General features: G+C 48.3%; 3 protein-coding genes across 3 annotated transcripts in view; 2 read left to right on the forward strand and 1 right to left on the reverse strand.

The window, feature by feature from the left end:
• LOC136483523 (disease resistance protein RGA5-like) overlaps positions 1-24,690 on the reverse strand; it is a 62,390-nt gene that overhangs the window by 9,137 nt on the left and 28,563 nt on the right. The window lies entirely within an intron of this gene.
• Positions 18,557-22,650, forward strand: LOC136483524 (disease resistance protein RGA4-like). Its single transcript, XM_066480609.1, has 3 exons — positions 18,557-19,430; positions 19,985-22,289; positions 22,415-22,650. The coding sequence occupies exons 1-2, from the start codon at positions 18,619-18,621 to the stop codon at positions 22,164-22,166; spliced, it is 2,994 nt and encodes a 997-aa protein (XP_066336706.1). The 5' UTR covers positions 18,557-18,618; the 3' UTR covers positions 22,167-22,289; positions 22,415-22,650.
• Positions 22,841-24,632, forward strand: LOC136483525 (5'-3' exoribonuclease 2-like). Its single transcript, XM_066480610.1, has 4 exons — positions 22,841-23,593; positions 23,706-23,776; positions 24,009-24,137; positions 24,222-24,632. The coding sequence occupies exons 1-4, from the start codon at positions 23,486-23,488 to the stop codon at positions 24,388-24,390; spliced, it is 477 nt and encodes a 158-aa protein (XP_066336707.1). The 5' UTR covers positions 22,841-23,485; the 3' UTR covers positions 24,391-24,632.

The raw sequence follows: 24,690 nt of genomic DNA on the forward strand, positions 1-24,690 counted from the left end.
GCGCGTCATCGGGGCTGGCGCTGGCTCATGGCCCATAATGGGGGGATGCCCCACCAGCTGCTCCGATCGGCATGCCTCGAGCCAGCGGTCACGGCGACTCACGGGCCGATCAGGAGCCGGCCGGGTCGACTCCCCCTTGATTGAAGCGAGGGGGCGCAGGTCACAATATGAGAGCGGCCCTCTTCCGACGGGCCCATTGCCAGTGGGTTGGGGCTTCAGAGCCCTGCCTCTTACGTCCTGGTATGTATTCTTTGTTTCTTTTTGATCTCATAGTTTGAGTTGTTTGAGCGACTAACCTGTACCTTTTAATAGGGGCCAGATGCTGATGGGGTTGAGCATCGCCTCGGCTCCCGTGCGGGTGGAGTGGACACCCTGCCTGCATCGAGCAGCGAGGAGTGGCTCGGAGAGCAGGCCGGTGGCAGTGTGTCCTTCCCCTCTGGGGGTGGTGCCTTCCTAGCCGGTCACAAGTATGGCGGCGGTGGCGGCGACGGTGTTGGTGGCGATCCCGGTGGCCACGGCGGAGGTTGGGTCGGAGGTGACCCTTGCGGCCCCTCCCCCAACAGTCGTGGTGGAATAGAGGAGGGAGATCGGGCTCCCTGCCTCGCCCGGCAGAGGGGTGCACGGCTCACCCTCTTGGCTAGAGCCGAAGGTGTTGGGGGGAGACGCGGCCAGGCCAGAGGCGGAAAGTCTATCGGTGGGCCGTGAAATCGAGGTAGCGGAGGTCTCCTCCGACGGTGAAGCAGGTGATAGGGTGGAGTCGCTAGCGCCATCGCAGGAGCTGGTGGTGGTTCGGTCATCGGCTGGGCCCTCTAGTGGGCTAGGGGTGACCGACCTGGTGTGGCCCTGCCCCAAGGACCCAAGGAAGGTTCAGTTCATCCTTCGGGGTGAGCAGGAGGATCAGCTCTGGGAAGTGCTAGGGGGGGAGAGGACTCGCCATGGAGTTCGATCTCGCCCAAACTAGGGTGAAGCTGGAGGAGGCCCTAGAGCGGGTCAAGTCCATCCAGTAGGTGGTCACGGTTGACCTGCCCCGCGTCATAGAGGTGAGTTTTCTATGTTCATCCTTGACTCCTTGGTCTTTCGTCGGTTGCCTCAGCATGCTTATTTCTTGTTTTGCAGGGTATGGAGGAGATGTCAAGCCACAAGTCCCATTTCCTCCGGATGGAGCACGCTCGGATGGAGCGAGAAGCCACGGCGAGTTGCCGAGCTCTAGCGCTAGCTGGAGTCCACCCACTGTGAGTCCTAAGACCGTGCGACAGAGGCAGCCGAGGCACGGGTGGTGGAACTGCTCGCGGCGGGGCGGGCGACCATCGCCGAGCGGGGGCTCGACATGGCGAGGCCTCGCCAAGCGGAGACCGAGGTAGTGCTGTAGAAGTCCTTGGCGGACACCAAGGCGGCACTCTAGAGTTCCCTGGAGGCCCTGGAGTCAGAGCGGAAGGCTCGGTCGGAGGTCGACCAGGAAGTGCTCGCGCTCCGAGGGCGGATGCTTGGGGCGGAGGATTTGAATGCCCGGCTGCGCGGGTAGGTGACTCGACAGGAGGAAGGACTCTCCATCATGGAGAACACCCACCTCGGTATGTACCTATTCTACTTTTGGTTGATGTCTTGTTTTTTCCTTTTCCTTGCATCTGAGCTTGTCATCCTTCTTCCAGTGCTGGGCGGAAAGGTGGAGTTGCTGGAGAAGGACATGGAAACGGCCAAGGTGACGATGGGTCAGAGCATGAAGGCGCTGGCCAAGTCCCTTGAAGAGTGATGTGCTCTCGAGGGGGAGCTCGACCAGCTCCGCAATGTCGCCTAGGTCGTCATCTCGAAGGTGTTCAGGTCGACGCCGAGCACCAGCACGCCCGCCATCCGACTAGCGGTGGTCCCGAATGAGGTTCGGGCCCTCATCATCGATGGGATGTTCTACAGGACTTCGGGGGTGCTGACTTCAGTGGCGACGCATCACCCAGACCTAGACTTTGCCACCATCTGCAACGGGTATGCTGACGGCTGGAGCGTGGAGGACATCCATGCGCTCAGGGAGAGCTTGCTGCCACACGCACAATTGGTGGCCGAGCAAGTCCCCACGCAGTGGGTGATGGATGCTCGTCGTGCGAACGCGGCCAAAGGCACGCGCCAGGAGGATGTCACCCAGTCTGTGGATGGAGCGGAGCTCGGATCAGAGGTGAACATCACCCCGCCTCCGACCGAGCCTAGTGTCACCGTGTCGGAGAGCGAGCAGTCCCTACCTTCGCTGGTCGCGTCGTCAGCCGATGCCGCCGGGCAGCCATTGTAAAATTTAGAGTAGAAGTACTTAGCATATGTAAAGCATAAGTTCATGGGGAAGCCCCCGTGTGAGCATTTTTGTGTATCCATGAATACAACAACTTTGTTTTTCTGATGAATTGCTTCGTTCAGGGAAGTCTTGTCCCATCCGTTCCTTTTTTTCCCTAGCATAGCTCTGTTTTTATTCTTTCCCTCTCGCACCTACCCGTTTGTTCCGTAGGCTGCAACCTTAAGAGCCCAGGAGTGGCCCGCAAGGCTCAGCTGCTCATAACCATTGGTAGAGGCAGGGTACGATCGGTCGGAATGTTGAAAGCAAAGTTACGTAAGGTGATTAAAGGAATGGACTACCCTTTCGTTCTAGAAAAAATGTATTTACCATATGATAGTAAAAAAGAGAGGTGGTATCACACCCCCGTGGAGCCCCCGAGTGACCTAGGCCAATGGTGTTCTGTCCACGGTGCTTTTTAGGAGCGAACATTGAATGAAAGAAAACGGTAAGACCTAATTTTTAAGGGAAGAAATGACGTAACTATTCGATGTTCCAAGTGTTGGTGACAACATCGCCGTTGTTGTCCTTCAGTCGGTAGGTGCCCGGTCGGATCACTTCGGTCACCATATAGGGTCCTTCCCCATGGCAGAGAGAGTTTATGCTTCTCCTTGGTCGATTAGGTCCTTCGAAGCATGAGGTCTCCGACCTTGAGGATCCTTCCTTAGATTTTCCTCTTGTGGTACCTGCGAAGAGTCTACTGGTAGCGAGAGGAGTGGATGACGGTCGTCATGTGGGCCTCCTCGAGCAGGTTGACTGCGTCTTGCTGAGCCTCCACGGCTCAGTCGCAGTCGAAGGCCTTTACTCTTGGGGCACCATGGTCGAGGTTGGTGGGCAGCACTGCTTTAGCTCCGTAGGCCAGGAAGAAGGGTGTGAACCCTATGGATTAGTTTGGGGTCATTCTCAGGCTCCAAAGGATCGCTGGGACCTCTGGAACCCATCACCCAACATACTTGTTGAGTTGGTCGAAGATGCATGGCTTAAGTCCTTGGAGGACCATGCCATTGGCACGCTCGACCTGACTGTTAGTGCATGGATGTCCGACTGAGGCCCAGTCGATCCTGATGCCATATCCATCACTGAAGTCCAGGAACGTCTTCCCGGTGAAGTTAGTTCCGTGGTCAGTGATGATACAGTTAGGAACGTCGAACCGATAGATGATGTCGAGGAAGAATTTGACTGCCTCTTCCGAGCGGATGTTGGTGATGGGCTTCACCTCTATCCACTTGGTGAATTTGTCGACCGCTATGAGCAGGTGAGTGAAGCCGCTCGGGCCCTTTTTGAGGGGTCCTACCATGTGGAGGCCCCAGACTATGAATGGTCAGGTGATAGGGATGGTTTGGAGCTCCTATGCCAGCAAATGAGTTTGCCGAGTGTAGAACTGGCATCCCTCACACCTACGGATGACCTCCTCTGCATCTCGTAGCACGGTGGGCCAGTAAAAACCTTGACGAAAGGCTTTTACGACCAGCGACCTTGGGGCCGCATGGTGTCTGTAGATTCTAACATGGATCTCAAGGAGGAGTTGTTTCCCTTGGTTGGTAGGGATGCACTTCATGAGTACCCCTGATGGACTTCGTTTGTAAAGTTCATCACCGAGCATGATGAACGTCTTGGCGCATCGAGCGATCCATCATGCTTCAGTCCTTTCAAGTGGGAGAACCTCCTTAAGGAGGTAGGCGAGCAGTGGTGCTCTCTAGTCGGCTTGATCGAGTGCCACCACGGCGACGTCGGCGGGCGACGTCATCACGGAGGTACTGGGGTCGGAGCTCTCGAGCGCCGGGTTGGCATCAGGGTCGGAGCTCCCAAGCACCGGGTTGGCATCAGGGTCAGAGCTCCCGAGCGTCGGGCCGGCGTTGGGGTGTGTCTAGGTCGGACCTTCCAGGATGCGGGCTGATGGCTCGTGGAGGTTGTTGATGAAGACGCCATCTAGAGATGGAGCCCGCCTAACAGCCAATTTTGCGAGAAAATCGGCGGCGTCATTGTCCTTTCGGGGGACATGATGCAGCTCGATTCCCTAGAATTTGTCGCAGTCCATTGATGAGGGCCTCGTACTCCGTGGCTAGGGCTAGATATCGAGCCAGCTCGACTCATTAGTGGCTCAGCTCATTATAGCTCGGCTCGTTATGGCTCGGCTAGTTATGGCTCGTTAGTATAACGAGCCAGAAGGCTGGCTCGGCTCGGCTCGTTAGCGAGCTCGAGCTAGCTCGTTTGGCTCGCGAGCCAAATCAAAAAAACACATGCACAAAGATTATAACCGCAAATCACTAAGAAACACATCACATGTATATAAAAAAATAAAATAAATAAAATACATATGAACTTTGCATTGGAAAATATAAGTATGCCATCATCCATGACCATGATATATCATCATCCTTTGATCGATTCCATTAATCCATATAATATTGTCATTTATCTTGGCTCGTTAGGGCTCATGAGCAGCTCGTGAGCCAACTCGAGCTGGCTCATTATAAAACGAGCTGGCTCATTACCAAACGAGCTGGCTCTTTATAAAACGAGTCGAGCTCGAGCCGAGCCATTAACGAGCGAGTTGAGTGAGCTAGCGAGTTACGAGTTTTTTGTCCAGCCTTATCCATGGCATTGTTTGAGGCCAAAAAATGGAGGCGGATCGCGTACCAGAGCCTACTCCTGTCCGGGGAGATCAAAACCACTCCAGCCCCTGAGCTGGGCCCTATTATGGAGCCATCAAAGTACATCGTCCATTACTCATGGGTGACGTCTGGGGTTGGGTGCTGGACCTCCATCCATTCGGTGACAAAGTCCGTGAGAGATTGAGACTTAATAGCGGTGCGTGGGATATACCTGATGTCGTGGCCCATTTGTTTGAGTGCCCACTTGGAGATCCATCCTGCAGCATTACGGTTGTGGATGATGTCTCCGAGCGGGTATGAAGTGATGATTGTGACTTCGTGGTTGGTGAAGTAGTGCAAGAGCTTCTGGGTCGCCATCAGCACGGCGTATAGGAGTTTCTGCACCTAGGGGTATCAAACCTTGGCGTCGGTGAGTACCTCTCCAATGAAGTACACGGGTCATTGGACCTTAAGGTGGTGTCCTGGCTCCTCCCTTACGACAACCAGGGTGGCGCTCACCACATGGTTGCTTGCCACGACGTAGAGGAGGAGGGGTTCTCCCTGTTCGGGAGCGACGAGGATTGGGGGCGACATTAGTGACGCTTTGAGGCTCTCCCAAGTCTGCTATGCTTCCTCAGCCCAAACAAACACGTCCGCCTTTTTGAGGAGCTTGTAGAGAGGCATCCCCCATTCACCTAGCCGAGAGATGAACCGGCTCAGGGCGCCCAAGCAGCCGGTGAGCCGTTGTATGCCCTTGATGTTGCGTATGGGGCCCATGTTGGAGATGGCCGTGATTTTCTTGAGGTTGGCTTTGATGTCATGTTCGGACATGATGTATCCAAGCAGCTTCCCCTTCGGAACCCTAAAAACACATTTCTTGGGATTCAATTTGATGTTGAACCTTCGGAGGTTCGTGAACGTTGTGGCTAAGTTTGCGATCAGGTCGCAAGCTTGAGCCGTTTTGACCACTATGTCATCAACATAGATGGCGATGGTTGGTTTTGGCCAATCGACCTGATCAGGTTGGTCGAGCGGGTCGATCTGGTCGGTGAAGCATTGCTGCATGCACCATTGATAGGTGGCACCAGTGTTCTTCAGGCCGAAAGACATGGTTATGTAGCAGTACGAACCATACGGGGTGATGAATGAGGTTGCGAGCTGATCGGATTCTTTCATCATGATCTGGTGATAGCCTGAGTAGGCATCCAGAAAGGAGAGGATCTCACACCCCGAGGTGGAGTCAACTACCTGGTCTATGCGCGGCAAAGGAAAATGATCCTTCGGACATGCCTTGTCAATGCCAGTATAATCAACACACATTCTCCATTTTCTGGTCTTCTTCTTAACAAGAACGGGATTGGTAAGCTAGTCGGAGTGGTATACCTCCTTGATGAATCTGGCTACCAGAAGTTTGGTGATCTCCTAGCCTATGGCCCTACGTCTCTTGTCGTCAAAGCGATGCAGGCGCTGCTTGGTGGGCTTTGAGCCCGGGATGAGGCGCAGTGCATGCTCGACGACCTCCTACGGTATGCCTGGTAGGTCAGAAGGTTTCCATGCGAAGACTTCGCGATAGGTGCACAGGAAGTCGACGAGCTCGCATTCCTATTTGGCCAGGAGCCGGGTCCCGATCCGCACCATCATGGTTGGGTCGGTGGGGTCGATCCCTACCGCCTTAGTTTCCTCGCTTAGGTGGAAGGTAGCCGAGGAGGTTGACTTGTTGTAGTCCGGGACACCTGGGGTCGACGATTCTCCGAGCTGAGGGAGCTCGGCTGAGTTGACGATGGCTGTGGCGAGCTTGAAATGCTCACGGTCGCATGTGAAGGCGTGTGAGAAGGTGCTACCCATAGTGATGACGCCGTTCGGCCCCGGCATCTTTAGTTTGAGGTAGGTGTAGTTGGGGATCGCCATGAACTTGGCGTAGCATGGCCACCCCAAGATGGCATGGTAGGACCCTAGGAAGTCCACCACCTCGAAGGTAAGGATCTCTGAGCAGAAGTTGGCTCGGTTGCCGAACATGACAGGTAGGTCGATCTGCCCATTCGGGTACGCCTGCGCTCTTGGGATCATGCCATGGAAGAGAGAGCTTGTCAGACGAAGCTCCGACTGGGGGATGCACATGGCGTCGAGGGTGTTGACATAGAGGATGTTGAGGCCGCTGCCTCTATCCATCGGCACCTTGGTGAGGTGCTTCTTGTGGACGATGGAGTCAACTACGAGCGGGTAGCGACCTAGTCTAGCGACGTGGTAGGGATGGTCCCTCTGATCGAAAGTGATCGGAGATTCTGACCAGCGAAGGAAGGAGGGGACGGCCGTTTCGGTGACGCATGCCTCTCTATAGCGCACTTTGTGCTGGTGCTTGGAGTGGACGGCATTAGACCCCCCGAAGATCATGATGCATTCCTCGGGATCGGGAAAGTTGTCCCCATCCTTGCCTGCCTTGCCTCCTTTCTTGGCCGCTGCTTCCTTGCCCTTTCCATCCTTTGGCCTGCCTATTGCAGAAAGCGCTTGAGGAGCTCATAGTCCTTGTAGAGGTGCTTGATGGGGTAGGCATGGTTGGTGCATGGGCTATCCATGAGCTTGTCGAAGTGGTCAAGCAGGCCCTGCTAAGGCTGCTTGCCCGCGCGATCAGCAGCGGCGACCAACGCGGAGTTGGCCGGTCAGCACCGATCCTTCTTGTTCTTCTTGCCCCTCTGCGTGGAGGGGCCCTCGTCTTGGTCCTCACGCTTGGCCTTGCCCTTGTCCCGGCCTCCGTTGAAGACTGCTCCGACTGCCTCCTCACTGGAGGCGTGGTTCGTGGCAACGTCGAGCAGGTCGCGGGTGGTCTAGGGCTTCAGACAACCAAGCTTGTGGATCAAGGACTCACAAGTTGTCCTGGAAAGGAATGCACTAATGACATCTGCGTTGACGACATTAGGAAGGGAGTTCCATTGTTTCGAGAACCTACGGATGTAATCCCATAGGGATTCATTGGGCTGCTGTTGGCAGCTCTTGAGGTCCTAGGAGTTCCCAGGGTGGACATACGTCCCCTGGAAGTTCCCGACAAAGACCCTCTTGAGGTCCGCCCAGTCACGGATGCTGTCGTGCGGGAGCAATTCGAGCCACGCTCGAACATGTTCCCCCACACAGATGGGGAGGTACTGAATAATGAAGTGGTCATCATCCATTCCCTCGGCTCAGCAGGCGAGCTGGAAGTCTTCGAGCCATATACTGGGGTTCGTCTCTCTGGTGTATTTGGCTATGTTGGTGGGCGGTCAGAAGCACTATTGGAATGGCGCTCTCTAGATGCGTTGGCCAAAGGCCCGTGGTCCCAGGCCATATAGGTTGGGACTCCGGTCGTCTGGCCGGCGACCATGCCTAGGGTGCGTTTCACCGCTCCCCTCAATGGTCTAGCCAGGGCTCATGCTGCCTGCTCTCACCACCGCCCGATGGACGTCATCATCATACTGGGCCTAATGCCGATTGCTGATGACACTATGAGCGTCTCGGTTTGGCCCAAGCCATTCGCGCATAGGGGCTTGGTGTGGAGCGGGCGCCAGGTCAGGCCATGGTGCAACTGTGACCTCCTATTTCGTGCCCAGCGGTTATAGTGGTGAGTGGATGGAGCGATTCGTCTGGTGTGCCCCCACTCCCCTAGTGGGGAGAGAGGCCATGAGTCGGTGTCGCAACACGGAGCTCTCCGCCTGTTGAACAGCGGCAGTCTCCACTAGTGCCCGGATGTTAAGGTGGACCGCCCGCTCCTGGGGGTCGACAGGCTCAGGAATGCCGTGCAGAAGCATCGCCGCCGCGGTGATGTTCTAGCCAGCCCGAGTCAACTATGGGGGATCATTCCCCCCGTCTATGATGTTGCACTAGACCTGTCGGGTGCGACCCCGATCGCCGCTCACCGGGTTATGTGCGCGTGGCGCAGTGTGCTAGCCGAATGCGCCGGAGCAGGTGGCGGCTGGTTCTGCCACCTTTGCATAGTTCCTCGCCGTGCTCCCGCGCACAAGCGAGGGCCTCCATACGAGGGTCTGGAGGGGTGTGTGTCTGTAAAGACTCCGCTACCACCGGTGGCTATCCTAGAGCATCCGCCATAGCGCACTCCCAGGACAGATAGTGGCTAGGTGCCACGTCGCCGATGCTGGAACCATCGCTCTCAACCTCGTCATCCAAGAGGTCATGGAAAGAGGAGGGAGCATAGCTCGCCAACACCACAAATTCGAAAGTGAGAGGAGGCGGTGTCAGCATCTTTCGGAGCCCCCGGGCATACGCGTCCGTGGGGGACGCGAGACCGTAGGGGAACTAGTTGAATGGTGGTTGCGGTAGGGACAACGGCGTCCCTTCGGAGAATTGGTGGAAGATAGTAAATAGCAAGTAAATAACAGTATGTATGTTACTCACAGCGGGGTTTGAGCAGAGCGTATGCTTGGAACGAAGCGTAGGCACCTCGCCGTTGAAGTCGCTGGGAGTCCTAGAGCCGATGGAGGACACGCCTCCTTCGACAAGCGCCGGAACAAGTGCCTCCTCAGAGAGGTGCAGCACGTCGAGCCGGTCGGCGACGAAGTCCAGACTTCTGAAGAGGAAGGTCTAGGACGGCTCAAAGACGAGTGGAACCCACATCCCAACAGGTGGGAGTGCGGGAAACTCTAGCGAGCCAAAGCAAGTCGTATCACTTGAGCCCGCCATGGCAAAGATGGTGGAAAAGTGGGCCATCCGATGACCAAAAGCCTGAACGTATGGCGTCCTCCCCACGGACGGCGCCAACTGTCGGTGCAAAAAGTGACCAACAAGTAAATATTTGTAGTTTTGCCATACGTTGTGGTTGGATGTGGCCTAGCACTCAATGACACAAGGTTTATACTGGTTCAGGCAACGTGCCCTACGTCCAATTTGGGTCGGTTGATGACTTTATTCCTGAGCTCAGGTGCTCAAAGTTTGCAGTGGGGTTACAAACGAGAAGGAGAAAGATGGGGGGTATCAGAGGTCCGGCCTTCCTATCGGAGAGGTGGGCCGGAGTTGGAAGCGAGTGTTGTTCCTCCTTGGCCAAGCCTTCAAGTCGGCGAGGCGGGCCGGAGTCAGAAGCGAGCGCTGTTCCTCCTTGGCCAGGACTTCTGATCGGAGACTGGATCGCCCTTCTGGCCTGTTGTTAGGTTTTTGGGCCGGCCTAGGAGTTGTGCGTCGTTCGTAACGTTGTCTTCTAGGCCGAGCCTTTGCTAGGAAGCAGGTCCATGAGGGACCCCGGGTTTATGAACCCGACAGGAGAAATTAGGCTTGTGATCAACCAGTCAGTTGTCCCTGTGGAAGTGGAGTCTTCACCTAAAGATCGGAGTTGTCGTTCTGCTGTCTATACTCTGAGGTTGTATTCTTTATACTAATACGCTATGTAGTAAGCATTGTCTTATGATATTGCCCTTATTTGTAGCTATATATGAGATTTGACTTCCTGAGCTCACATATAGTGTGTATCTGGTTTTGTTCTTAAAATCGGGTGCTACAAAGTGGTATCAGAGCAATATTGACTGTAGGACGCAAGCCTAGTAGAAACTGGACATTTTAAGGTTTAGAAGTTGCTATAAAAACCCTTGCTCTATGAACCTTGATATTTTCTTCTCTACTACATCTCTACCCTTGTTTTTCATCTCTACCTTGGTGCCTATTTTGAAGTCTTTGTTCTCATCTTCACTCCTTGATTTGATATACTTTTAGAACTATTCCTCATCACCTTCTTGCGTAATCTAAAGATGAGTCTTAGGATTGTTACCCCTAGTACAATGAGGACGATAGTATTGCAAGTTGAGTCAATGATTGAGTTGTGCACCTTTATGGCTTTGTCGAATTGTCATTATGTTTATGCTTATTTTGGATCTTTGTAATGAATGCAATGATCTTATGGGATTTGCCCATAATTTCATTTAGTTTATAGGCCTAAGGTATAAGGATCAGTGCAATAAATAGTTGGGTTTTGGTTTCTCCTATTTCCTTTATCTTGTCTTTCGGAGCAACCTGTCTTTATTGGCTTATATATTTATTCTTTGATGACCAACAATCATGAGAAAATTCTGTACAACAGTGGACTTCAACATCTTTCTCTGAACACAAGAATCACCCTGATAGCTATGTTGGTTATGGAATTATGAAAATCACAAGACAATGCACCTGTCTGAAGCCTAGAGTAGATTCTATTGTGCACTGTTTTTGACTACCTAAATTGCAGAATTTGGAAAAGTGTTCTTTAAGGAAGTTGTGGAGGATTTGATAAGCTTTCCAACGGTATAAGCTACAACTTCATTGGATTAACAGAATGAGAGTTTCAGCTATTTTACTGCACTGCTATTTTCCTGTCCCGCGAGTGAAATTGAGTTGTCTGTTCACACCTTTGCACATGAGTTTCTTTGGGATGTCAGAATGCCCTTATGCTAGTTAATCCATCTAGAAGAAGGTGGAAGCTACCCCATTTTGTCCCCTAGTTGATCTTTTCTTAAGGGGGATAGCCAAGTTGAAGAAGTTGCAAGATGAAGTTTCATACGTTCTAGTTATTCATTTGGAAGCATCGATTATCTCTGTGATGGTTGCTACCATGAGAAGGTGCTTGTTGCATCCAGCCAACTCCAAGGCACAACATAAGACCGGTGAGAGTCTTACCAGTATGAATGTCCCAACAATGTGGACAGATCATCCAGAAGGAGTTTAGCGAGAGCCTCAGGATGTACCACATTCCCACAGGTGTGGTAGAACTTAAGCAAGAAGAGTTCCTCAACTTGAAGCAAGGATCTATGTCAGTGTGTGAGTAGCACAACCTGTTCACTCAATTGTCATGCTATGCTCAGAAGAAGTGGATAGTGATGTTAAGAAACACTCGTCTCTGTTTTGCTACACAACCAGAATGTCAGTCACACCCTATGAATCTGCTAGGAGGTAATGATCAAGATCAGTATCATCAACCCAATAATGAAGTGCAGCATTTTAGCTCTCAAGAGCCTTGTCTGCCATCTCTCACTATCACCTCGATAACGACAAATACTTCTAAGGAATGTTATGATTGTGGGGAGAATGAACCCTATAAGAACGATTGTCTGGATAACTTTGCTGAGAGTAATCAAAGCCAGAATCAAAAGCAGCAAGAGCTGGAACAGAATGTCCAAAAGGAGCAGGTGCGAGGCAATAGGTTAAAGCAAAACTACATTCAAGGTAGGTTGAACAATGTGGATCTAATTACCACTCATGGAACTAAGGATGTCGTTTATGGTTTGATTGCAGTAAGCTTAGACACTGCTATGGTGTTGTTTGACCCTAGTGCATCACATTCATTCATCTTTGGGGAATATGTGGAAGAACATAAGATAACTATGCTTCCGATGAGGAAACCTCTAATAGTTAACTCTCTAGGAGGAGAAAAGAAGGCAAACCGCATATGCCCAAAAGTTAGTCTTAACGTAAAAGGGAAGAACTTCGAGGCAAATCTTATAGTTTTGGAGTTATTGGACATTGATGTTATCCTTGGAAAGGGATGGTTATCTGCTTGTAAAGGAGTAATTAAGTATGCTTAATGTTCGGTGCTATTAACAACACCGTTAGGAGAAAGAATTGAGTATGAGGGTATTCGACCTGCACCTGAGGAGTATGAGAATGACTTACTAGAAAGGGTGTCCTATGAGGATAGTAAAGTGGATTGTGTGTTTTTAGATGTCAATGTAGAGGAACAAACACCTTTGGAGGGGATTAATAAGATAGATGATCACGCCTATGCAAACTATTCAACTAAGAATGGTCCAAATGCTCAAGGTGCCATATGAAGTTTAGTTATGCTCTCTAGCTCTCACTTGGAAGAATTGGTTAATCTGATGAGAGAGGTGGTACTCAAGGATGTGAGAGAGAAACTCAGAGTTTTCAATGATCAGATTTGTTTAGAGGTTTAAGCAAGAAAACATGAGATGGAACCTCTGACGTATGATCTGGAGTTATCCATTGTGGAGCATGGAGGTACTATCTACTTAGACATGATAAGTGACATCTATGAGGATCATAAGAATCTAAGGAACATCTTCATAAAGTTGGTTTTGAGCATATGATATCATCATTGGTTTGGTATTGATGAAAATTATGACTTGGAAAAGTGCTATCACCTGGGGAAGAAAAAGTTGTGGCCGATGCCCTTAGCAATGGAGAATTATGCTAAGAAGGTTCGGGTGACACCAAGGACAAAGAATTGTATTCCAAGTTCAAGCAACTTAATCAGAATCATTAATGTTTTGAAGATAGGCGATAGAATCTATTGTGGACCAAAGAGATTCGTAAGGCTCTATTGGAAGATGAATATTTTAAGAAAGAGAATTGATAGTATGGACTAAAAAGGAAAGGTGGCCTAGTGATTGGAGTTACCTGAGTATTGTTTGGAGTACCTTTCAGAATCTTGGAATCAGTTGACAAGTTACTTAGGGTAAGATCAACAGGTATGTAAAGTAAAGTGGGATCCTTATCAAGATGATGGAACTACACGAGGAAGTAAAGAAGAATCCAAAGGTGAAGTATCCCTATCTCCTAGTCGACGCCGAATCTCGGGGACAAGATTCATTTTAAGGGGGATAGAATTATAACACCCTAAAATATGCTCCTTTTGAAGTAGATGTAAATTGAGGTAATTTTGAATTTTTGTGCTCATGAAAACATAGGAAAATAAAAAATTTCATTAATTTAAAATTCATCATAAGGGGTAGCAACATGTTTGAGCATACATGCTTCTGCATTTGGATTGTTGTACAGAGTGGTTGAATCCAAAATTCAAAATGAATTCAAATTCTTTGGGAATAAATTTGAAAGTGGCTTTGAAGTAAAAGAAAAGAAAAGAAATTGGGAAATAAAAAAATTAAAAAGTTGTAAAAATTATTTTTGGAAAACTTACCAAAATTGCTCATTTTTATTGAAAAGTGTATTTGAAACCATATTCAAATTCGATTTGTATTTGAATTGGGTTTTGAAATATGAAAAAAATAGAGAAGGGAAAAAGAAACACTCTCTCCTCTCTCTCGGTCCGGCCCACCCCGACATCTCTCTTCCCACTCTCGCGCGGCCTGCTGCCCTCTCCCCACAGCCCGTTCCCACGCGCAGGCCCAAGCAAGTAGCCCAGCTAGCCGGCCCAGCACCGCTCCCTCTCCTCCGCATCACCGCGTGCACTGGCCCAGCACGCCTTCTGGCCCAGTAGCGCCCGCGCTTCTCCTCTCTCCACGCTCTGGCTTGCTGACAGCCTGGCCCCACTCTCTCACTCACTGCCACCCCAGGCCCGCTTGTCGACGCCGTCTCCTACCTCACATGCTCGGAGTAGACTCTGCCCGATGTAGTCCCGCCGCCGCACGAGCGCCCCGGTCTTGGCGTGCGCGCCACGCCTAGGCCCTATAAAACTGAGCCCCAGGTGCGCCGCTCCCCTCTGCCAACCCTAGCGTAGCCGCCATAGCCCTAGCTTTGTGCTGCCGCCCGATTTGGATCTCGCCGAGGTGCTGAGCTCGCCGCCAAAGCCACCGCGGCCGCCTCTTGCTTCTCCGTCATCCTTGAGCATCTACTGAGCTCCGTATCGTGGTAAGGAAGCCATAGGTATCGGCTTTGCTCTCCTTCTCCCTCCCTATCCCTTTATTCACCCACGCCAAAGTTGCGCCGGACTCCCCGAGCCGCTCGAGCAAGCCTCGAGCCACCCTGGTGCCCTCTCATCCTTCCCCGATCACCTAGCTAAGTTCGCCGTGCTTCCATATACCTCCCCATGCTCTTCCCATGACCGATGGAGGTCGGAGTCGCCGATTCGACGAACTTCAGTGAGGTCCAACCCACATTGCTTCGTGTCACAAGGTGGCACTAAGGTATCTAATGCTAATGTGGTTGATCATGTTGATCCATGTTATGAGCTTGTTAGTAGACTCTCTAAAGCTTTAGAAAATGAGATGGCAAAAACAAAGAAATTGAAAAATAAAAACTCATTTCTAAAGAACACATGTGAACAACAAAAGCATCTACTTTTTGTCATTAGTTGTTCACATGAGTTAAAATTGAATCATGAGGAGCTTAGTGTTGTTCATGATAACTTGGTAAAAGACCATGCTTTTCTCAATAACAAGCTTTCCAAAGAAAAAATTAAAACTAGTGAGAGCTCATCACATGGATTAGACGATCAATTGCATATTGTTGCTAACCCTTGTGATGTAGGCAAGAAGCATGTATCCACCTCTTGTGATGATTTATTAGTTATGCCATGTCCTTCACATATAGATGCTTGTTCTACTTCTATGTCTTGTGAGACTAACCTTTTGAAGGAGAACAATGAGCTCAACAAACAAGTGAAGAATTTGAGCAACAAGTTAGAGAGGTGCTACAACTCAAAACTCACCTTTGAGCATATGTTGAAGAATCAAAGAAGTTATGGTGACAAGTGTGGTGTTGGCTTCAACAAGAGCAAGGGCAAGAAAATGAAGAAGAAAGAAAAAGAGAAGCTATCTCATTTCATGTGCTACCGGTGCCATGAAGTGGGACATCTTGCAAACACATGCCCCAACAAGGAGAAGCTCAAGTTAAAAAAGGAGGAAGAGAGGCTCAAGCATGTCAAGTGCTTCAAGTGTCGCACTTGGGGTCATTTGACCTCAATGTGCCCAACCAAGCAAGTGGTGAAGCAACAAGAAGGGCCTCAACCAAAGCCACAAGTTGAGCAAGAAAGCAAGCCCCAAGATCAATTTCAAGTCAACCATGAAGATGGTGGTAATTCGGGGGGTGGAAGAGCAAGGCATCCAACTCCTAATCAAGAAGCCAAGATGTTGAGAAAAAATCAAGATGAGAAGAGAGATTTGACTCACATCAAGTGCTACAAGTGTGGTGATATGGGACATTTTGCCTTGAGGTGTCCTACCAAGCTTGAAGAGAAGGCTCAAGCAACTCATAAGATGCAAGGCAGTGAGAAGCAACTCATGAGCTTGGCTATGTCATATATGTATGAGGCTTGTTGGTACTTGTGATTTGTTGGCAGGTTTGAATCTTAAGCTATACTTTATTGTGGGCAAGATTTATTCTTTTGCAATATGTCATTGAAGTAGTTAACCATTGAACGAAGTATCTCATATGCACATTGCATGTCATAACATTTGCATTTGAAGTTGTGTCACCGTTTGCTGGCTGCGACTTGTACCGGTACAATATCATATAATGTCCCGTGGAGGGGTATGATGCACACTCTTACAGTGTCCCGTGGAGGGGTAAGAGGGCAGAAGAGCATGTCATTTGCATTACATATGCATTCCTTCCATGTGGTGTGAAGTGAATGCAAGCTATGTTATTTTTGTTACTGAAGTGTGAATCATGTATCGAGGTAACATTGTGATATATTTTTTATGGAAGTGATTTTGTGGTGGTGATTCTAACTATCATTCATTAAGTTTAAAATGTTAAAATATGTTGAGAGGGTGGTCTACAAGGTAGAGTATTTAAATTGATATTCGTCTAACTCTACTTTCTGTACATTATATGACTCACTTAAATCGTTGTCTAATGAACTTGTCAATTAAATGGCATGCTAAAAAGTTTACTTGTTGGGATTGTTTTCAATCTCACACTCTTTTACTATCTTTCTAGGTACTTGAGTGGCATGCTTTGAAGGGATGGGAGTAGCAGCACACCATGCACTTGATATAGTTATCTAAATAATTTGTCTTGAATAATAAAGAATTGGATGTTTGCCCTTTTAATAGTTTGGTTGTATAGTACTTTGCTTAGTTTTAAGAGTGGGTTTTTGTTGTTTTCAGTCTCTAGCACTCATGACCATTGTTAAGGTCATTCATGTTAGCGTGCTATATTATATATCCATTTGATGTTTTTATTATTGTTCCCGTGTTCGCTTAAACAAATGTTGCTGAATTGTTTTTACAAGTTTAGGTTTGGGAAGTGATGTTAGTGGCATCTCAGGCTTGTTGCCGTCGTCTGGGGTGTTACATTTTCCTAAACTCAAATTCAAAATAGAAAATAATTTAAACATCTTTGAGTCGGTTGTCACGTTCTTTTATAGTTGTTGGGCTCCACCATTGCATGTATTATCCTCCTTTTTCATTTTACCTGCTTGTCATCTTGATAAATCTCATTAGTCCTCTAATTGCATGGTCATTATCACCACGACCCTTGCTAGCCCCCTAGTTCTGCCAGAGCTCATGAAATATGATCCCACGTACTATAGCGAATGGTGTTTGTACTCCATCCATCCTATTATCGATCACCGCAACTAGAGATGGCAACGGGTCGGGTTCGGGGTGGGTGGAGCATCTGTAGACCCGCCCCCAAAACCCAACAAGAAAACTCGCCCCGCCCCCGAACCCCGATTCAGGTGAAAACTCACCCCCCGCCCCAAACCTAATGGGGACCATAAACCCGACGGGGACTCGAAACCTGAGTTTCACGTAGAGGTTGCCTGAGGTCGGAGGTAGTTTGTGGGTGGCACGTCACGTTGAGGTTGCCGAAGGTCGGAGAGGGTTAAAGCCTTAGGGCGTCGGACGAATCGAATCCATAGGAACAAGACCGCAAGCGCATGGTGGTCGGCAGAGCCGCGTTCGCTCGATGCTCGTGCTCGTCAGGGGTTGGACCGACAGAGGCGGAGCCGGTGAGCCACGTGGCCCACGTTCGCTCGTGGTGGTGGTGGCGCCGCGCGCGAACTAGCAAGGGCGGACCGCGCGGAGGAGGCTAGATTCCGCCGGAGCAGCTTCCCTGTCCATGTGATGCTCTGGCGATGGTGATGTTGTGCGGCTGCGACAGTCTAGAAGTCTGGATGCTGATGTTGTGTGGCTGCCGCAGGGGTGTGTGGAGAGGAGGGTCAACCGATCAAAGTCATTTTGGTCTAAATAGCTATGGTTACTTGCTCCATAGTTGGGCTAGCCACTGGACTTTGTTGTGGGTTGTGTTAACTTCAAGTCCCCAGTGGGCACCCGTGGGGGAGAATCAAAACTCGCGTCCGCCCTGCCCTGTTCTAGGTCCTCGAACTCGAAGACCCACGAGGCCAAAATTAGACCCGCCCCCGACCCCACTGGGTCTAAAACCCGCGGGTTTCGGGTCTAGACCCGACCTGCTGCCATTCCTAACCGCAACCAAAGAAAAAATAGGGATGGACTCATCTCTCCCAACCAAACACTAGCCAGAACGATCCCATCCTAAAAAAACAGGGATATAATCATTCTATCCTACCTCGTCTTCAAATCAAACACACGCTTAGTGTGTGGGGTACAACAGAGCAGGTAATCAGCATGTTCCATTCCAACGTATCTCTGGCCATCTATATGAGCCATCATTGTGCAGGGAAACCATCAGGCCAGATGGGGCTAGGGGCCGAACTATTAGAGCATCTCCAACAATGCCACTTTAGCTAGCATGTAGAAACTCTTGTCAGTATTATTTTTCTGTGGAAGAAAAATAAGACAGAAAAAAGAAAAATGCATCTCTTATCTCCACACCTATCTCGTTTAGAATACAAGATAGCCTATGAGCCCACTCTTAAAAGAGAGGAGAGAGAAGAAAGTAAGATGTAGAATAAAAGTAATTATAGGGTTCATATAATAAAGTGACAGTGACATGACGTGGGTGAGGTCGCTACTGTCTACCGACGACGCCCTTAGATATGGTCTACTGTCACGTGCCCGGTGGTAGTGCCGTAGTGGTAGTAGCTAATCTCTTCCGGGGTAGTGGCGGATCATTCTGCTCTAGTTTTGGGGAGAGAGAGAGGCGGGAATGGAGGCCGCTCTGTTGAGCGGGTTCATCAAAACTATCCTGCCGAGGCTCTTCTCACTGGTAGAAGGGAAATACAAGCTGCACAAGGGCCTCAAGAGCGACATCAAATCCCTGGAGAAAGAGCTCCGTATGATCGCTGTTACCATCGATGAACAGATCTCGCTGGGGAGGAAGGATCAGGGAGCTGTGCTGAGCCTGTCAATTGACGATCTGCGTGAACTGGCTCATCACATCGAGGACTGCGTAGATCGCTTCCTGTACCATGTTACCCGGGAGCAGCAAGCATCCTTGTTTCGTCGGACCGTACGGTCGCCGAAGACTCTGCTGTCCCGTCAGCGGCTGGCCGCCGAAGTCCAGGTCCTGAAGAAGATACCGGAGGAGGCGCACCAGAGGGAGAAGAGGTACAGGGTCTTCGCCGCCGCCGGCCTTTCCTCCTCTACCCGGCACGCTGAATCGTCTTCCTGTTCGTCTGGATCTGATCCGCACACACTTCAGGCCGACCTCGTCGGCATCGACGGTCCCAGGGACGAGCTTGTGCAGCAGTTGACCGAGGAGGCAGAGGGACTAACAAAGCAGCTCAAGGTTATCTCCATCGTCGGGATCCATGGCTCCGGCAAGACCGTCCTTGCCAGAGAGGTCTACGAGAGCGACGTCGGCCGGCAGTTCAGTCTGCGGGCGTGGGTTTCTGCTACTGACAGGGGTCCGAGAGAGGTGCTCATGGAGATCCTCCAAAAATTTGGCGGGCCAGTGGTGGATAACTCTAGTGTTGACCAGCTTACGGTAGATCTCAGGAAACACTTGGGTGAGCAAAGGTAAAAAAATCTAACTTTTTTACCTTATTTATTTCTGCAGATTGTTCATGAACCCAATTACGGGTTTCCATGTCCAGATTGCCTCTCTGAACTCTCAAGACCTAATAAACGTGTAATACCAAGTGAATCCAGGATCTTAGCTTAATTAGCATTGAAAAGCTTTTGGTGTTGACAAAGTCGGTAGTCTTTTGCATACATTTCTCACTGTTCTTTTATTCATTTTTAATTTCGAGTTCAGAACAGTATCTATTTCGAAATTTATTAGCTTCCTGTTCTTCACGCTTAACAGCCATCCCAAAACATAACTCATTCAAACTATCTTTTCTGATAGAGAACAGGAGTTTAATTTTGTTTGAACTGAAGAGCAAACAAACTTCATAGTACTGATTGAGTAGTAACAAGAAACAGAAGTGTTCACCAACTCATTCAGAAAGAAACGGTGTTTACTCGACACACTGATTGTTGAGGATAGAGACTATGTTTGCTCTGCACGTTTTGATATATGCTGTCGTCAGCTGGGTCTATTAACTTTTTGTTGACAATTTCTCTTATAGGTATTTCATTGTAATTGACGACATGCAAACAGATCAGTGGAGTACCATTGAAGCTGCCTTCCCAGAAGATAATGTTGTTAGCAGCAGAGTAATGGTGACAACAACTATCCAGTCAGTGGCTAATGCTTGCAGCTCTTCTAATGGTTATGTGCACAAAATGAGAAGACTTGGCAATAAACACTCAGAGCAATTGTTTATCAAGAAAGCTTGCCCAACAAAATATTCAGGTTATACTCGACCAGAATCAAAAGAAGTTCTGAAGAAATGTGATGGCCAACCACTTGCTCTTGTTACCATGGGTCAATTCTTGAGGAAAAATGGTTGGCCCACAGGACCCAACTGCGAAGATGTGTGTAGAGATCTTAGACGTCATCTGGAGCAGGATGATACATTGGAGAGAATGCGAAGGGTGCTTATCCACAGCTTCTCTAGTCTTCCTGGCCATGGTCCCAAAGCCTGCCTTTTGTATTTTGGTATGTTTCCATCTGATCATCCCATAAAGAGGAAGAGGCTGCTGAGGCGATGGTTAGCAGAGGGATTTGTAGAAGCACAGCCTTCATCTAGTGAAAATTTTAACACCCTCATAGACCGGAACATTATTGAGCCCATCAGCATATGTAACGATGATCAGGTAAAGACATGCAAAACATATGGCATGATGCGTGAGTTCATTTTGCTAATGTCCACCTCCCAGGATTTCATCACCCTACTTTCTGGCAATAAAGTTGAACGCAAATATGTGCGTCGGCTTTCCCTCCATCACCATAGTGCTACAAGTGGCAGCTCTTTGGACATGGACTTATCTATTGTCAGATCTCTGATGGTTTTCGGGGAGGCTGGCAAAACTATTTTGAGTTTCCCAAAGTACCAGCTGCTGAGAGTCTTGGATCTTGAACAATGTACCGACCTGGAAGATGACCACCTCAAAGACATATGCAACCTTTTTCTTCTGAAATATCTAAGCCTTGGGGAAACTGTTACCAGTCTTCCAAAGGAGATAGAAAAATTGAAACTTTTGGAGGCACTTGATTTGAGAAGAACAAAGGTGAAAATACTACCTATAGAGGTCCTCCTGCTCCCCTGTTTACTCCATCTGTTTGGAAAGTTTCAACTTTCTGATAAAGTCAAGATAACAAGTGACATCCAGAAGTTTTTCTTGACTGAACAGAGTAACTTAGAGACATTTGCAGGATTTGTCACGGATGGGTTTCAAGGATTTCCACAAATCATGAATTACATGACGAATTTGAGAAAGCTTAAGATATGGCTTGAGAGGAGTGAGAGAAGCACCAACTTCACCGATGTTGTGAATGCTGTCCAAAAGTTCGTCCATGATGACAAAGAAGAGAGCAATGATCCCCGTTCTCTATCACTTCATTTCGATGACGGCACTGAAAACATCCTGAACTCTTTGAAGGCTCCTTGTTACCTTAGGTCATTGAAGTTAAAGGGGACTTTGCTGGAACTTCCCCAGTTTGTCATATCGATGCGGGGTCTCCGGGAGTTGTGCCTTTCATCAAAGAAATTGACAGCGGGCCTCCTTGCAGCATTGGCTAACTTGAAAGACTTGCAGCATCTCAAGCTGATTGCGGATGTGCTTGAAGATTTTATCATTGAAGATCAGGCATTCCCCGGGCTGCTACACCTGTGTTTTGTCCTGCAACGTGCCACGTTACCAACAATTGAAGAAGGAGCTTTGCCATACCTCATCTCACTTAAGCTAATCTGCAAAGACCTAGTTAGTCTTGCTGACATCGAAATCAACCGCCTCATATGTGTCAAGGAAGTCAGTCTAGATCATAGAGTCGCTCCGGAAACAAGAGAAACCTGGGAAAAAGCTGCCAAGGAGCATCCAAACAGGCTAAAAGTATTGTTGGTCAACGCAACTGATGAAAGCGAAAGTGAGGCTGCAGACTGTTCTGTTGCTTCAATGCCAGCTGTGAGTGAGGCTAAGGAAACTTCTCCCACATCAGAGGTTGCTGTACAAGAGTATGACATTCAGATGAAAGTTAACCAGGGGCCGCCTGCTGCTCCTGAGAAACAGAAGAATTGTGCAGATCAGCCAAGTTCAAAAGATGAACGGAACCCTGCTTTCAGTAATATTGGTTTCCCAGAGGTCGCGCGTGGTTTAACCGAGTTGTCAATTGCTCAGAATGGAAATGTGTCTTCTTACACCTATTGATCCATGATTGCCCATGGTCAGTTTGGTTGCACCTACAGCCCATTACTATGAGGCTAGTATCATGTAAATTACAGATCTTTTGTTGTTAAGGCCATAAATTGCAGATTATGGCACAGCAAGCTGGTACGTCTCAACAATGGCATTATTTTTTTTTCTCTGTACGAATCTATACAGTGTCATCACTCTTTGCAATTATTGTTGCAATTTTTATACAAATATGGTGATGACATGTGATTTTGACTTTGCAGCATATATGAAAGCAACGTTTTTAGTTGCTGAGTTGCTAGAATATCGATGCAACTTCAGTTTACTCGAAGGCTACAGGGATCTCATAACAAGGATAGTAGAAGATAATTTGCGATTGTTTCCTTCTGTGTCACTGAAAAGCCTTTTGTAACAATAAAGCATACCTTTGCTCTCTGCTTTTTTTTTTAAAGTTGCTTCAGATGATAGGTTCACGGTTGGGCTTGGACTTTATTACTATTGGTGATTTTGTTGTTATATAATGCTAAGTGAATTCTCCACTTGTTGCGGGAATTGGGAGGTTGTTTTTATATGAATGAATGCTGAGGGTAAAGGAGTAACGACATAGATAATAGCAATAACTATTATGCAGTTGCTGATGAAAAGAATTTGAGCACTGTAGCCAGGCTGAGCGGCCGAGTAGGTGCTCGCCAGGCACCGCACGGTGGGCGCCTAGCTACAGTACTCGGCCGCTACAGTACTCGCGCCAGCTATAGCACCGTTTTCCGGATTTTTGGTGTCGTGTTGTTTTTCGTCGTTTGTGGCGTCCCACCGTGTTCCTCGTGAACATCCAGCCACCAGTTAGCTCGAGGGCATCACGTTCGCAGTGTTTAATGCTTTTGGTGATGATTTAAGGATAGCGACCATTTCGAGAGAAATTTTGATTCGGCTCCTATTCACCCTCTCTCTGGTCGCCTAGTTCGGTTCTTCAGAAGAAAATCCTGATTGTCCAGTCTTGAGAGTAAAATCTTTTTCAACACAGTGCAGTATTTCCACCTGCAGCCAAGATGAGTCAGATGTAGGGAAGAGCTTACCAATTTCCGTTATATTTATAGATTTGGAAATACCTTATTACTTATCCTAAACTTGTTTTGCAAAATCCATCCATATTATTCCTCTTGTGTTGAGTTTGACTCCTGTTGCATAGGTAACCGCGAATACCCTGGAGCTGAGGCGAAACTTAAAGGATACTCTTCGTAACAAGCAAGACCTTATAAAAAGTGGAGCCTGTAAACATGACGCGGTTAGTATAGCGCCTATTTGAGTAAATATTTCGCATATTTGCTAAGTTTGACATGCCATTGCAGATAAGATTGGGATTGGCGGGGTGGAAATCTCGATTCTACAGGGAAAAGTTTGGTGTGGAAAAATCTAATGAAGTTAAGAAGCTGAAGAATCACATGGTTATGATTTTTCCTGTTTGTCTGTGCAAATAAATTTTTAGTACCACCGGTGGGCGTTCTGAAGAGACAACATCAGATTGTGTTAACTTTCTTTATCACTGGCTTAATTTAGGTACAAAAGTATCTGGAAGGACTTTGTTGGGTGCTGCGGTACTATTTTGCAGATGTGCCATCATGGAGCTGGTAGGATGTACATATTTATGATCTGAGCTTTCATTTGTCCTTGTATATCCATATATACACTGTACTCGTATGCTTTCATCGTCTGAAATTTGAATGATGAATAGTAAAAAAATTGATAATCTTGATAAATAGTTCCACGTAAGTGATATGTGACTGCTAATTCTAATTGATATATTATATATATGAACTAGCAAATGTTTCCATTCTATAATGTCTATTTTGTTTTCTGCAGGTACTACCCCTTCTATTATGCTCCTTTCGCATCTGATTTTAAAGGACTATCTCAGTTCAAGATATCTTTCACCGCTGACAAGCCACTAAGACCATTCGATCAGCTCATGGCAGTTCTTCCAAAGGAAAGGCACGTGAAATGTTCTCTGTTTTATAATGCACATTCTTCATTGCAATCTATTAATTGAAGTTTTAAGTTTATTTTCTTTTGCAGCTCATGTGCACTACCAAAGTGTTACAGAGAACTGATGGAAAATGAAGAGTCTTTGATACAAAAATTCTATCCCTCTGAATACCATATTACAGAACTAAACGGGCATTTATTTTTCTCACCAGATCTACAGATTGATGCCCATGGGAAACGTTTCTTGTGGCAAGTTTAAGACTAGGTTACTCATATTTTGACGCAAATTGGCTGGGTGGTGTATGATCTTAGCCATCACTTTTCAGTTGGGAAAAAGTCTAAATAACCCCCTGACGTTTGCTGGTTGTCTACTTAATCCCCTCACCTATAAAATCATGTATTGAACACCTTAAACTATTAAAAGCCACACATATAACCCCCTAGAATGGTTTCACCACATAGGATAGAGTTGCCAATCTGGAGCTATGGCCCACTTGTCGGTCACTCTTATTCATCCACCCACCCCTTTCTCTTTACTAGAACCGGCGGCCGGCACTCG

Source organism: Miscanthus floridulus, chromosome 9 (genome assembly GCF_019320115.1).
Source record: "Miscanthus floridulus cultivar M001 chromosome 9, ASM1932011v1, whole genome shotgun sequence".
Lineage (NCBI taxonomy): Eukaryota > Viridiplantae > Streptophyta > Magnoliopsida > Poales > Poaceae > Miscanthus > Miscanthus floridulus.